The sequence below is a fragment of the Micromesistius poutassou genome (assembly GCF_964030765.1).
Source record: "Micromesistius poutassou genome assembly, chromosome: 3".
Classification (NCBI taxonomy): Eukaryota; Metazoa; Chordata; class Actinopteri; order Gadiformes; family Gadidae; genus Micromesistius; species Micromesistius poutassou.
The window spans coordinates 17,978,111-17,994,752 of NC_140273.1; the positions used below are offsets into that span (position 1 = coordinate 17,978,111).

Genomic DNA, 16,642 nt, shown 5'->3' on the forward strand with positions numbered 1-16,642 from the left:
CCAACCGTCAGCCCCCATCAGCATATCCTCCCCCCCCCCCCCCCCTTCAGCAGGTCAGATTCAATCCACCCAGATGGTTGGCATAGTCTTGCACCCAATCATTGTTTCCAGTTTTTACACCATCTAAATCTCCACTCTCCATGTTGCCATCATCAAATTGTACATGTAGATCAGATCTAAATTGATTATATAGATATAAGGGCCAAGCCCCTTGGGCTTGGCGGGGCCGGGCCTTTTTCATCCCATATATGTAAAACTTGTCCACAGGCTGTCTTCACTCACCTTAAGGCACAAGATTCTATCTCCATTCCACTGGTAATGGGGGACTTAAAACTGACTCGCACTGTAAAAAACTGAAAATCATTAAAATCATCATTAATCACATCATTACGGAAACTGTAGGGATGCCCATAAATGCATCCCTAAGGTTGCCCATATAAGCATCAGCATATTATGCTGATGCATATACTGTACATGTATAGTAGTCAAAAGTTGAGAAAATTAAAATCTGGTTGCATCATGTTGCCTTGATAATTTTCTCAACATTTTATTTTTTAACAGTGCAGTTTTATGACTAGTCTAAGGTTGGAGGTCGCAGCCCTTTTTGTGCCCTTTCAAGATTGGTATAGACGCCAGAATTCATACACACCATCCCCTGGGTCCCAGGAATGACAAATCCGAGATTTGGATTTGTAGCACTTTGTAGCAACGTTTGCCCAAATGGGCTTTTTTGACCAAACCTCTCAGAAGTGTGGCTAGACCACTAGTCCTATTGGATCAGAATGTGGTGCAAAAGGCTGTTTTGGAGATGAGGTTTTACTGCCCTGACAATCTTGTTCCGGGGCTGACTGGGACCCCTACAGTTTTTAATGAAATAACATAAAAATAAGTATTTTATATATAAAAGGAACCTTTGGATTGGATTTCTTTTGGCAGAAGCGAAGCAAACAAACTTCTGTTGTGTTCCACAGAAACACGTCCTCCAAATCCATCTCAAAGAACAAATGTCATCCCTGGATCACTTAACATTTTTTACTTGAAAGATCATCAGTTACCTAAAATAACACAAATAACAGGTCAGATTACTCATTTTTAAACAACATGCAAGGTGCGTCCATATGAATCATTACGGCAACAATAGAAAAAGTTGCATTAACCAACATACAAACATCATGTACATTCTGACTAAAGATTACAAATTAAAATGCACATTTATCGCTAGAAATATTATAGAACCAGGGATGAAGGAGCTAGACTCCACCTAGGTGACTTTTATTGGGCTCCTCGAGACAAGGACGCAGGGTGGTAGTGTTAAAATCCAGTTTATTGTGAAAGTTGCAGAAAATGGCACATGGCACTGGTGCGCTACTGCCCTGCAGAAGATCTCTGAGTGTGTGTGGAGACTGGCTGGTCTAACCTGTGCACACGGATTACTCAATGTGCAACAGGTGCGCAGCCTCACCCAGCCCCAGAGTCCAATAAGACTCTCCCGCTGAGGCTGTTTAACCAGCCATCATCCATACACACACTCCCTCATACTCAGAACACCAAATTGAAGCTGGGGAAAATCCCCAGCCGAAGCCAACTCCTCCACAAATTCCCGCCATGAAATGGTGTTGGGGATATGTGGGAGTATGTGTGGATGATGGCTGGTATAAGCAGCCTCACCTGGCCACATCTGGGGATGGGTGAGGCTGCTTAGACACTGAACACAATTATCCTAGATGGCAACATGGAACACCAGGCCATGAATCATAATCAACAAACCCTTACAATAAACCGGTCTTTCAAGACCACCACCCTGTCTGGAGAAGCCCAATAAAAGTCACCTAGGTGGAGTGTAATAAAGGTCCTCGCTACACCAACATTCTAATGCTCCTATGCTTCCAAAATGGAGGCGGTCAGTACGATATGACGGTGTGATGTACAAGCCCTATAGCTTAAACACATTTCTCCCGATACATTTCTCCTCTGGCTGAGATTTGTGCAGGCAACCCTTGCCAAAGAGCGCACCCAATTACAGCACAGCATGCTCTGTGCAACCAATCAGAAGCATCGATTTCATAAACTGTTTACGGGGTCCGTCCCTGTGGTCTGAACAGGATGTTACAGTACTCCGCCTTAATGTGTACTCAGCCTGCAGCCTTAATGTGTGACGGCTGCTCAATCTGTGAGACCCTCTCTCACCCAAACTGACACTTGAAATCTCTCTGAATCAATGTTTCGCCACACACACACACACACACACACACACATACACACACACACACACACACACACACACACACACATTCCCAATGCCTAAGGCTAGTCACCAATCAAAACGATTTGTTAAAGCTGGCCCTTTGAAGCCAGTCCTAGACAAGAGTCCGGCGATGCATCGCTGCACTGACAGTGGCACCATGAAATCTGATTGGTCAACCGTGAGATGGAGAGATAGAGAGTGAGAGTGGGAGAGGGAGAGGGAGAGAGGAGCGTAAGTGTGAAAAAGCGAGAACATAAAAGGGTGAAGGACGACTTATTCACTCTGCATACGCTTGCTTTTATGCCCTACAATACTAAGAGGAAATGGTGTGTAATCCCCCTCAATTTTAGGGTGGAAACTGATAAGGACTGCCTGTCATCATTTAATCCTCAACACATGAAGGGGGTGAGAGAAGAAGAGACTGAAAAGGAGCAGAGAGGAGGAGATGAGAGGGGGCGTTGATGGGGGAGGGAGTGCGGGGGAGTAAGATGTGCACAGTGGGTGAAATGCAACAAGAAAATATGAAAACCACAGCGAGTTACTGCACACAGAGGCAAATAGCAGCTACACTAAGGGAACAAGCCTGTACCTGTAAGGCATTGAACCTTTTATTACTAACAGGCAGTATTCTTAGTGGTATTTAAGGAACCTATGTTGCAAAAAAAATGGACATGGTTCTTGACATCCTGCTGGTGTACTGCCTCGAATCCACATTTTCTCACACATTTCTCCTAATTAAATGGTGCAATACTTCAACCATGTAAGACTCAGAGATCATTAATATGAATGAGGAGAGTGAGGCCTGTCCAAAACACATCAACATGAAGCACTGCATATCTAATTATTATTATAAGAGGAAATGGACATTTTAGTTTTTGATTTGTGTGAAAGAAATCCTACATTTACGCTGTATATTAGAATTCAATTAATCTCATCATAAATGTTCTCAAGAAAAGTGACATCCTTTTAAAAACCTCCTTTTTAAGAGAGAGAGAGAGAGACCACCCGTCACTGGGGGAGAACAGGATGCAAAAAGAACAAAGAGACAATATGTCTATGGACATGTCACCAACAGATAGTTAGAGAATATAAAGGAACATAATATAATAATAATAATAATAATAATAATAATAATAATAATAATAATAATAATATAATAATAATAATAATAATATAAGGAATATAAAGGAAAAGGATTTTGGTCTTTTGAATAAAAATAGAAAACTAGTAATGGAACCAAAACTAGGTTCCTATGTTGGAGCTTTTACTGTGGGAGCTGGAGCTGTACTGGCAAGTATTTAAGAAAAAGGATGACCAGAATCTATATTCAAAGTTACTGGAACTCACACACACACAAACTCACCCACGATCATTGAGGTGTTCATAAAATCTTGATAAATCCAGTTAGAAGACACAGTTATATAAGACCACTGAGAAATGGCTGAGAGAAAAGGGAACAGAGGACCAAAAAAAATCTTCCTTAAAAACCTCAAGTGTACACACACCCACTCATACACTGGGAGTGCATGTCAACTTTAAAAGTAGGATGCCCACAAGTCTGTTCACATGACATGGATGGTCCAGGCAGAGGCAATCTGCAAGGCCCAGCATGATGCAATCACCAGGGCTAGCTCTTTACCCCGGGAGGGAATAGAGAGAGAGAGAGAGATGTCAAAACAGAGAGAGCGACTGAGAGTGAAAGAGAGCAAGAGAAAGAGAGAGAATGAGCGAGAGAGAGTGAGGGAGACAGAGTGAGTGTGAAATTGAAAAGGGTGAAGACATTTTTGGAGGAAAAGAGACATCTATTGATGGATGGACCGTGGATAGATGGAGAGATGGATGGAATGTAGAGGGATCGATGGTGATATATAGATATATAAATATAGAGCGATAGAGTACATTATTCATCCATAAAGGGAAATTGAAGTGCTGCCACAGCAGTTCACATACAGTAGATGATAATAACACACATATCTTACAAAAACAGTATTGGTAAAAAGGCAGAACATAAACTACAAAATAAATGTAAATACAAAAACAAATTAAGTCTCCCAGATACAATTAATAAAACAAGAATTGTAACTCGAAGGCAAGATATTGCTGTATATGTGCAAATTAAATCTAAATGTGCATTGTGCATTGCCTCTAAGGCAATGCACTTAGAGGGGAGTCATCATAGGTGCAGGGCAGTGGGTAGGAAAGTCCTCCTGTTACAGTCCTTACTGCAGCGGAGCCTCCGACTGAACACACTGTTGTCTGAGAATATGAACAGTAGCGTAAGAGAGAGGGAGAAATACGGGAATTATTTTGAGAAGAGAGCTAAGCAAAGCTGATACAGATGCATAGCAATGAAGAACAACCTGTCATCAACAAGAAGAGACCGCCATTTGCTTCCAAAGCTAAACAAAGGAGACATGGAAGCAAAGGAAAGTGCATGAGACAACCACAATAGATTGTTGTTCTAAAACATAAACAACACAAGAAGATTCGTGTTTGAGACGGATGAAGAGAACAACCTTCACAAAGAGAGCAAGCGGGCGGTCACGAGGGAATTCTTCAAAGGGAATAGAAAGACTTACAAATAGTAATGTCTACAGCCTAGAGCTAAAACAAAACGCACCACTGGAAACACAAACTGTTATCGTTCCTCCTGCAGAGAGAGTACAATGAAGGGAATAAAAACGTTTATGCAGAAACCTAGTGCTTGTAACAGAGGCTGCGCAGTGAACTGAAGGACAATTCTTTACTCCAGAACTGATCTGATCAAAGTCAAGTGTTTTTAAAGGCAGTTTCTTTTATATTGTGCCATTTGGAAGAGAGAGGTTTTCTAATTTTAATGTTTATATGGACCTATTTAGGAGGATGGAATAATATATATTTTGACTTCTTTAATGTTCCATGTGTTGTTTTTACCACATTTTAAAATAACAAAGAATCTAACTCCACATACAGTAGCGGTGGGCTTTAACATGTTAGCACTGGAACTAGCTAATTGGACTTTCCAACGTTAATTAGGCCGATTAATTAGAAAGTAAGGAACAGTGAAGGCTGTGAGCATTTTGCGCGTTCATTTAACGATTAGTAAAAAACAAGATGAGCAGGATGTCATGGGAAAAGTAAGAGAAGAGGAATATATTCAACTGAAAGAAGTTTGTAGGACTCTTATCAAAATCCTTTGTTGTGAACAATGCTGTTGCTCAGAAACAGCTCCACTCACGCCCCCACTGCAGCTTAGAGCCGAGAGAGTGACAAGAGAGTAATTACCATTGTGCGACATCTTGATCAAACCAGTCAATTATCTATATGCTGTTAAACTCAGAACAGCAGATCATTTAATTTGCACATTTCCATAAATGAAAGATCTGTTAGATGAAGGGGATAGATGAAAATGTATGTCATGTTCAATTTTAAACACATTAAAAAGGTGCTGTATTATGCTCTATTGTTGGAGTGTAATTTGTTATAAATGGCATAGACATCAATCAGCTATTAGTGAATTAAATGTGCTGTGATAACATCTGTTTCAGGTTGATTGTGCCTGCCTCTGCATGAGCCAATTTAGATTTTGGATCACTCTCTATCCATCTTGCCTGTCAATCACAGGTGCATGAATATAACCCATTGAGAGGCGGTTGTTTACTTTCAAAATCTTGCTCTCTCTCTCTCCCCCCTTACAAGTCCCTAATATTACCTACAGTAGCTTCAAGCCAAGACGTTTGGAGATATTGGCAGAGGAAACTTCAAGATAGAATAATTTATTTTTGTGTTTAGAAATTAATCCAAACCCAAGAATGAGTAAGATAAAATTACCCTATGCCTATATTTCTTGATTTGTTATGCCCAGTACCCTGAACGTGATTAGTCACTAATTCAAATTTTACATTGTAAATGGAAAAATAAGTTATCCCCAAGATCAAAAATCAGGGGAGATTCATGCAAAACACCAGGAGGATGTGGTTATGTTCAGTGTTCTTATATGTTTCTTAAGAAGTTCTTAAGAAGACTTTGATTTTCGAGTGAACCAGGGATGACATTTCTTCTTCTTCTTTGGGACCAAATAGGCAAACGCTTTGCTCCTGCCAAAAACTCTATTTCAAAGGTTCATTATATAAATATATTTATATGGATCATCATGACATCCGCTGTCGATTGATTTTCTTAAAAAAAAAATGTTTTGGAGTGACATGAATTACTCATTTATTCTTCTTCTTTGGGATGGACCAGAATTTTTTGTTTTTGTAGGGCAGATTTTTGTAGGGCAACACTGACGTTTATATTTGCTTCTGCCAAAAAATCTGTTCCAAAGGATTATATACATCAAAATAATCATGACAAATTAATACAGCTTTAAAGTTTTTTAGAGCATGATGCAATCAATAAAGTAAAAGGCAGAAAAAAATATTTTCAAAAGACAACATGGGGGTCGTAAACCTACAGGAAGTGATAGAAACACACCATTCCTGGGGTCTTAGAATGACTTGGGAGTGAGGTAAAGATCTGGTCTTCTCCTATATGATTCAGGGCATAACACTCTACTCAATTGATCATTTCGGAGGCTATATACCTACAGGATGTTTTGTAATTAGTAGGCGACCTAGGGTTCATGGATACTTGGGAGTGAGCTAGAGACCTGGGGTCTCTTTGATATGAAAGATTGTGTCAGGGAAATATTTGATAATCAATTTAGAGGCTCTGGTCATACAGGAAGTAACTCACAAAGCATCATCTAATGTGCCATTAAAACACATTGGAAATAAAAGGTGCTGCAATCATTTAAACTAAATACATTGGAAAGAGGAACTTGGCCATTAGTCCCATTGCCAACTGCGTGCCTTGGGATTGCTCTGTGAAAATCTCTCTGCAAAAAGAGGTGCAGCAGCATTACCCTAACCCTGAGCACCGGATCCCAGTCAGGCCCTAGCCATCTTGAAAGAGCACAAAAAGGGGAATGCCCTCCAATATAAGTAGTGTAAGATTATATAGGAATAAAAAGGCGGCGGTTTCAAGTTCCCCATTTCAGTAGGGATGGAGAAACATATCTGACCTGGTGACAAGCCGTTGATATTCAGGGGTCAAAAGGGGTCTGCGCCACGGCCCCTTTTAAAAGGTTCCTGTGCATTACTTATTTATTTTATGGGATAGTGGTCTGATTCTCAGATATGTGTGTTGGATCAGTGCTGGTTTGTGCGTCACTTACTGTTCGGCTAGAGACCCTAAATTGATAATCGTACGTATCCTTCATATAAAACCCAGAAAGACCCCAGGTCTCCAGCTCACTCACAAGTGTCCTCGACTCCTGACTCATTACATCACTTCCTGTAGAGCTATAGCCTCCAAACCGATCATTTGAGTAGAGCTTAATGCCCTGATTCATATAATAGAACAGTGTTTTTACATCCCTTCCTGTAGTTCAGCCATGAAGGTCTCCTGTATTCCTGTACCGTATTAATCAGGTCTTTTAAAAAATCTTTATTTTATTGATGCACTCACTCTTCAGAAACCTTTCAAGTACATACAAAGTATATTTGAAGGAACCTTTGGAATGGATTTTTTTTCTGGTAGAAGCAAAGCGATCATTACCTCCCGGCTTGCTCCACAAAAACAGGCTGGCCTGGTCCGTCCAAAAGAGGAAGAATAAATATATGATCGGTTGGTTGGTCGTTTGAAAAATCTACATTTTTATTGAAATAACATCATCAAACAAAGGTATCTTTCTTTCATGAGTAAACAAAATGAACCTTTGGAATGGATTATTTGGGGAAAGCAAAGAGAACATAAACTTCTGAGTTGCTCAGAATTGTATGTGTGGCAGTAGCTCAGGAGGTAGAGCAGGCTGGTAACCTGAAAGTTACTAGTTCGATCCCCAGCTCCTCCGAGCTGAGTGTCAAGGTGTCCCTGAGCAAGGCTCCTAACCCTAAGTGCTCCAGACGAGCTGTCGCCTTGCATGGCTGACACCTTTGTCGGTGTGTGAATGTGTGGGTGAATGTTAGGGAATATTGTAAAGCGCTTTGGTTGGCCACTGGTTACAAAAAAGTGCTATATAAATGGCGCCCATTTACCACAAAAATACGACGGCTTATAGTCTGTTCCAAAGAAGGACATTACATGAAACATTTTAAATGTTCTCTTTGAAAGAATCATCAGTTACATAAAGTAACACTTTAGAACAACTCAGATGAGTACACAACTCAAATAAATTGTTTAAAAGTAGTAGTTTCAGGGGGAGCCACTTCCATAACAACAACAACCATGGCAACGACAGAAATAAAAATAAAAAAACCCTGTTCCATTTACTATAAATCTAAACATCATATACATCCAGCGAATGCATTTTAGAGTTTTTTTGCATCTTATGATGACATGTGATATTTCTATTAAACTGGTCATGTTCAACACAGATAAACCTGATGGATCCATGCGCTGGATCCTGGCAGTGGAAACAACTTAAAGCAGCTCACCTCCACACAGAGGAAGCAGGGGACGATGTAGGTGCTGGTCTTCTGCAGGTCTCTCTCTGAGGGCTGGCTCCTCAGGGCTCGCCCCTGTCCTGTCTGGTGGCTCTCAGCCATCTGCAGGATCAGTTCAACACATACAGTGTGTCACACATAGATATCTGTTATGGCTTCACAAGAAGTCATAAATGCATCACTGTAGGTGTAGAATATATTGGTTCCATTTTATTTCAAGGGGCTTGACATGCCCACACAGGCCCAGTTCTTGCTATTATGCAGACTTTGCAGTTGCATGGCTCCCCGAATCCACCAGGGGACCCCAAAGGTGCAATTTAAACCATTTTAACTATTTATATATACACACCTGTATATATATATATATATATATATATATACCAGTATTTGAAATGGCCGCTCTCTCTTGTGTATTGAGTGCACCTTTATGCACAAGATTTTAGCTGCCCCCAAATTCAATAAAATCCAAATTTGAAAAGAACATTACGGGTTGAAAATTTAACAGGGGCCATAACAACATGACTTCAAAATCAGACCACCACTTGCTAAAAAGGTCAATCCGTACCAATTTTGTTCTACTTTTCTCTAAGCAAGTGTTACAATGAGCGATTTTGAAAATAAAATGCATCACACACTGCACTATTACACTATAAGTGCTCGAAAATCGTAACCCTCTCTCAGACGTAGCCATCAAAATCAACCACTGCCCAGAGAGAGCTCCAAACACCCACACAAACCTTGCTGCTGGAGTCCCTTCATCATGTCATCAAAATGCCTTGGAAAATCGTCTTATTTAAGAGAAAACGCCAATTTAGGCCAGTATCATTATCTATGTTTATTCTATGGAGTGGTGTAATTGTATTTACATTCATCGTGTAATATGGCCTAATTTATTGTATTTCTAAAAGGCATATTCTATATGATTACCTTTATTTTTTATTGTTTAACAAAATACTTTATAACAAATAAAATATGTTTTTAAGGACAATTCAGTCTCACATCTCAGGAGATGTTATAAAGCAGATTCGGTAGATCCTGTACGTTTTCAGGAGTTTCTTGTTGTAGATACACATCAAAATTGTAAATTAATATTTTACCAGTAGTCATATTTTATATTCATGCATACAATTGCATTGGGGGTGATAGTCGAGGTAGAGAAATACGGCAAGGTGTACGACCCCAGACATTGTTTAATCATAGACAATTTAAAGAAGGACGACATTTGGAGGACAATAAGTGCTGTGATTGGAGCTTCAGTTGAGTTTGGAAGAACTTTTTTTGCCACCACACTCAAAAGTATCACAAAGATGCCGTCTGTCATACCATGCCCCCCTCCTTCCTAGAAGTCTCAGCCCCAAACACATTTTTTTAAATCGTATTTGAAGTGTCCGAATTCCAGAAACAGCGATTTCACTTGGTCTTTAAAATAATAGATTTGGTCTGCTAAACTGACCTGATAGAGTGGCACTGCATATAGGCATGGAGGAACCAAACAAGTTTCTATACTATAGTGCCCCATCCATCCATCCATCCATCCATCCATCCATCCATCCATCCATCAATCTATACGTCTGTCTGACTCCATATCTATATTGATCGTTCTGGGCCTTTGAAGCCTTGCTTCAAAGTGTGTCATTGTGATAAGGGGCTCTGGGGTTGAGTATTTATGTATGGTCTGAAAAGGACCAGGGAGGCATACGCCTGCCGCCTTCCATCTGCACTGAATAGGTCAAATCCATCATTGGAAAAGGTCTGCAACTAATTCAGCCACAAATTAGATATAGGGCTTGTACATCAGAATGAATCATAGGATTTTCTCTTGCTGTTTCAAACCACACAATGTCTCCCGATAAATATATTCATTGCTAAACAATGACTAAAATATCATCACTAACATTATACTGTAACTAACATTCAAATACTCTTGCTGTCTTGTTTGGGTGAGAGAATGACTGACTAAACCCTCCTCAACTACATATCTATATAAACACACACACACACACACACACACACACACACACACACACACACACACACGCACAGGTGCCAGTAAACAATAAAACAAAACCTCCGGGGAAGGAAAAGGTGCAGGAAGGAAACAGAGTGAGCGGTAACACACGGCCAGCAATGATCAAAAACCCAAAAAGCTGTGGCACAGGGAGATGAGAGAGACTAAAAGCCATGAGGCAGCCATTTTGGAGATCCGTCAGAGGCTCTAGTCTGGAACGGAGAGGCTGTCTCTACTCAGCAATGGGACTGAGTGAACCACCACCACCACCACCACCACCACCAGTAATCCCCAAGCTGAGCTCCACTTCAGTTCAACAGCAGGCGAGCAGATGAAGGGGACGGGAACAAGAAGACACTGAAAACTAATTGAGAACAGGGGTGTAGGGGTGGAGGTAGAGCTGGGAGGGCAGCCTCTATGGTGCCCTCGTCTTCGTGAGGAAAACGGCCCCATGTCCTCTGAATCCCTCTGGCTGTGAACTTTATATTTCTGAGACAGGTTGAGGCACCTTTTCGCCTGCATTTGGGGTTGAAATATGAGTTTCTATGTATACTTACTTCCCTTTAATACTTCTTAGAAATTGGGTTTGTGAGGAAATGATTGCTAGCATCTCTGTTCATTGCAGTCATTTTTATTCAGGGACTTGATTACATTTTTTTAGTAACTGTAATTTTCAAAATTGGCAAAATTGGAGTAGTGATTTTGAAGATTTTTAATTCCAGGGGAATGACAATGGATTTAAGCATGTTCCTGGGGAATGCCAACAGATTTAAGCGTGTTCATTCAGACTTAAGCTTGGTCAATCAATCGGTGGCTCTTTTACAATAATAATCAGTGCCCACCTTAGGGGAGTTCAAAGGATTATCCCTTCCTTTTAATACATGCTTAGAGGCAGTTCAGTAATTATTGCTACATACGCATTTGACAGCAGCATTCTTCAGACCAGTTGTGGGCTCACAGTTTCAGTTTTGATTCTGGCCTAAATATTCAAAGTGAGTGAATGAAATGATTAGTGCATGATTAAAATTTCCAAGGCAACCTAGCTACACAAAGACGTTTTTCCTTGAAAAACAGAAGCACATTTTAATTATCATAACCTTTGAACATTGTCTACCCAATCTGCTGTAGCTATATCGTGTGATGAAGTGATTAAACTAAATATAATAAATGTGGACTTGTTGAAATAAAATTGGTAGGTACTGTAGATCTTTAGACACAGCTTCAGCTGTTGAAGGCTTTGTTAAATTGCGATTCAATTATTTAATATTATATTTGATGGCATATGAAAAAATATGGTATAGAATCCTGAGTCATAGCGATGATGGATTAAAATGTGGCAGTAAGAGTTGGAGGAATATATTCAGCCTCTTACTCTCTAACACACCGACACGCACACACATGCGTAAACACACACCCACACACACACACACACACACACACACACACACACACACACACACACACACACACACACAACCAAATACACACACATAGCAAGGACCAATTCCCCTGCATTTAAGTTCATTATTTATGCATGATGTGGTTCGTAGACCTATCTTTGTCCCTCTCTCCTCCGCTCGTCTGCCTCAGTAGACTCAACACAACGTTGGCCGCACAACAAGCCTACATTCACATGCACACTCAACACAGAACTCAACCCCCCCTGCCCTGCTCATTCCCTCACACACAAACACACGCACGCACCCACACAAAGTACACTGCAATTAGGTTCACTGAGGCAAATCTGGCATCATACTCATCCTCCTTTCAAAGTGATGTGCATCCACAGCACTTACACAATGTCAACAAATACATGAAACATACAATTTCTCACAGCCACACACACACACACACACACACACACACACACACACACACGCACTGACGATGACACACACACCTACTGATGATGAACCACACACTGCTCATTCTGTCAGCGTCATTCCAACAAGTGCGATGTGATCTAGATAGACATTGTAGGCTATACTGTATGTGTTGTGTGTGTGTGTGTGTGTGTGTGTGTGTGTGTGTGTGTGTGTGTGTGTGTGTGTATGTGTATGTGTGTGTGTGTGTGTGTGTGTGTGTGTGTGTGTGTGTTAGAGAGAAAAAATAAAGAGTGAGAAATCAAGACGTGATGAAGAGACATAGAAAGGGAGATAGAGAGAGAAAGGATGTCCGGGTATAATGCAGCTGGAGTGCTCACTCAAGTTCAACAATTCGGGTCAGGAAGATGGACTCTGCCTTTTTTCTTTCATTCCCCACTCACGAAATACACGCACACACCACTAATCCAACTCACTGAACTAATCCACCCCCCCCCCCCCCCCCCCCACTAGCACAACCAGACACACACACACACACACACACACACACGTTTCCAAAGATATCTGACAATGAAACACACTCTCTATCAAACCAGGCTAGACTGATAATGAATCCTCACCTTCAACGCCTGAGTGACTGGTGATCCCTGTGCTGTCTTCTCCTTCAGCACCTTGCCATTCTCCCTCCTTGCTTTCTCTTTCTCTCTTGCGCTCTTGCTCCAGCTTGGCTGGCTACGCTCTTCCTCACTATGCGCTCCGCTCTGTCGCTCTGTTCGCCGTCAAAGCCGCGAGCCGCGCACTCCGCTGCTCCTCTTTCAGCGCCCCTCAATTCTTTCTCTCACCCCCCTCCCCCTTCCTCGGCGACGAGTGTGAATAGGGGGGCCAGCAACTGAGCCCACCTGCCTGCCCCGCTGTCTGTCAGCTACACCAAGCCGCTGTCCCCTTCCCCTCTTTCCAGCTGAGCACTTCTATAATGGTCCTCTCCGCTCCGTTTTGCACACCGCCTGCTAGGTCGCTAAGCTAACAATGATGATCTTGAACAGCACTTCAAGGCTAATTAGTCAACTGAAGAGAAGATGTGTAGGCACTGAAGAAGAAAGAAAGGGAGGGAGAGAGGGAGAGAGAAAGAGAGGGGAGGGGAGAATTGGGGCTGTTGGAGGGGGGGGGGGGGGGGGTAGTACCTCACAGACCAGCTGTCTGTGGGTATGAGGGGGAGGGAAAGAGAGAGGGAGAGAGAGAGAGAGAGAGAGAGAGAGAGAGAGAGAGAGAGAGAGAGAAAGAGAGAGAGCGAGAGAGGATGAGAACAAGAATATTAGAGACTTATAGATGTGTGAAAGATAGAAAGAGTGAGAGTGTTTAAAGCGCCTGTGAAAATACAATCAAAGAAGTAAACGGCAGGAGTGAAGGAGGAAAAGAAAAGAGCCTTGGTCTATGTGTGTTAGAAAGAATAGAGCAAGAAAGGAGGAGAGAGAGAGAGAGAGAGAGAGAGAGAGAGAGAGAGAGCAAGAAATAGAATGTATGTCAGTGGATGGAAAACAAGAGGAGCTAACAGTCTATCTTAGGAACCAGTTTTTCATCGACCACGTGTGTGAGCCGTGTGCGAGTGTGTGTTTGGGTGCACGTGTATCCGGAACAAGCTTATGTGTATGAGTGAGTGTGCATGCATGTGTGCATGTGTGCATTGATCTGTGTTATGGTGCTGCATGGACAGTGTGTGAATGATCTCAGGTATTTCTGCAGTACGAGCCCCCACTGCAGCCTGTCGGAGTTAAGGACACATGGCCGGGCGGGAAAGTGGAACGCACCCAGCCCTATGTGGGTCACAGACCTCAGGTGGAAGCTCCCCAGCTTATAATGTGCATTTGTGTGTGTGTGTGTGTGTGTGTGTGTGTGTGTTATTGGTCATTGGGGTATAGGCAGGCACAGAAGCTAATTTGTGCAGTCATTTGTGTTCTTCAGGGTCCACATGCAAACTTTGACTTATCTGTGTTTGCGTGTGCATGCGTTTGTTTGCGGTACATGTGTAGATTTCAGTTGATGATGTCCTGCTTCTACAATGACATTGCAGTAACAGGGCCAAATGGAAATTCTCTGAGATAAGAACACAATCTCGACACTGCCAGATGTAGCCACATTACCTCCAATGTATTGTTGCTGGTTTTGTTGTGTGACAATAATTATCCTAAAACCACTCAGTACTTGAACTGAGACCATTTGTTAAGAGATAGGACTGGGGTCACATGATGGGGAATTGAGTCACATGACGTGATGAGGAGAATAACCCTGATGCATAATAGAGAGCACCAGCGATTGAGATGGAGACACATGCATGTATTAAAACACATTTTGTACTTTTGGCCGTATTGGGTAGGAGATTCATATTTAAACTGGTCTAACTCACCATATCTAAACTCAAAATTCAAAAGATGAATCTTTTTTTTTGCAGCTGACTTACAGCCCAGCCTTTCAAAGCATTCTGAACTGCAGGGAAAAGTCCCATGACCACTCATGTACGAGTGGTGCTGTATTTTCCCTCTCTGTCTGAGACTAAAGTAATATCATGACGCTGTCACAGTGTCAAATAGTTCCCATGGTAACTCAGCATTCATAGAGTAAAGTGGCAGGCGAGGCAACATACAAGCCAGGACCCACAGACACACTACACATGCAAACCAGTAGGCATTAAAACGTATTGCCCTTGCTGAACAGAAAGAATGATCCATTGTTCTCATATTTACTTTACTTTTTACTACCACCGCCCCTCAGTGTAAAGCGACTTTGAGTCATAGAAAAGCGCTATACAAGTCCCAATTTTTATTATTATTATTAATTATGTTTATTCATTAGTACCAATTATCATAAAACTCTCAAATCTATGACAATAATACCTACTAATACCTAGATCACATCCCCGCTGACAATCATAATGATAATCATTGTGATAATCACTTATTTTATTATGTTGGCTTTACTGACCATCCAAAGCTCAGGAACACAAAGAGTCCCTTTCCCTGTGGCACGGTATGCATTTAGCTGCTATTACTGAAGAGTACATGTTTAAGATACCCTCCTCTATGGGTGTTATATTTAGTTCTGCATTTTTGTTCTAATAAAATATGACACTCTGCAACTCGCCTGCAGCATATGAAAAGTCGAGGATCAGTACCAGCATATCTATTTATAATACATCTTTAATCTTGCATTCTCATCTACCGGAGGAATGCGGCTTATGAGTTAAAAATATTTAATGTCGCACCCAAGTCTAATCATGAGGCAAATAAAGAGAACCAGTACTCATTAAGAGAGGACTGAACCCACTATTCACACCTAATCAGCAGGTGACCTGGTAACCATATCAGCCAATAAGAGCATGAAATAGCATGTGTTATGTGATGGATACCAACCTCCAAGCAGTGTTTGGTTGCAGTCGGAATGTAAAAAAATGTATGGTCCTTTCCTAACCTCTTTTCTTGACCTGGATTGAAAACGTCATGAGGTCAAGGAAAGATGTGAAGGAGAAATCATAAGGACTCAGGAAAACACAAACACGATGCTAAGTGAATCTGACTGCACTTACAGTAGGCTACGCTACGTCATTATGCTATGTTATGGACCTGCGTCTCTCGTGATGATCCGAGGATGGACTATTCTTAGATACTTGTCCAGTGTGTTCCTACTGCATTGTTTCTTGCAGGCTGTACAAGAGGACATCCCGGAGAAGAAGACCACTTCATTAACAAGGCTGGATTGAAATAATTATTTTTGATAAGGCTCCCATTCACAAAAGGGAAATTAAATAGTTGTTACATTGAGAATTGTTGCTCACTCTCCCACACCTGTCGATCCATATCTATGAACATAGATTATCATAGTAGTATTGATTGTGTGAAAATATTTGTCATATCATTCTGTGAATAGAAGATTTGTGCATCGCTTTAAATGTCATGCCTTAAGGTATTGTGGGACATAATCTCCTTTCCTTTACTAAAGGATGATGGTCCAGTGTACCCTATATGCTAAAATAAATAAAAAAGGATGCATTGAAGCACCTTTCCTTAGCATTTAGAGAATTAAAACAGCTCTTATCCACTTAGATACT

At 41.4% G+C, this 16,642-nt stretch overlaps 1 protein-coding gene across 2 annotated transcripts in view; it reads right to left on the reverse strand.

The window, feature by feature from the left end:
• The window catches only part of plppr2b (phospholipid phosphatase related 2b), a 55,093-nt gene extending 41,673 nt beyond the window's left edge, over window positions 1–13,420 (reverse strand). For both annotated transcript variants that reach the window (XM_084466163.1, XM_084466162.1), the window contains exons 1-2: window positions 13,164–13,420; window positions 8,704–8,814 (exon numbers count right to left, since the gene is read on the reverse strand). In XM_084466163.1, coding sequence (XP_084322289.1) covers window positions 8,704–8,814 — 111 coding nt within the window. In that variant the 5' untranslated portion in view covers window positions 13,164–13,420. The remainder of the gene's footprint in view (window positions 1–8,703; window positions 8,815–13,163) is intronic.
• Window positions 13,421–16,642: the final 3,222 nt, after the last annotated feature.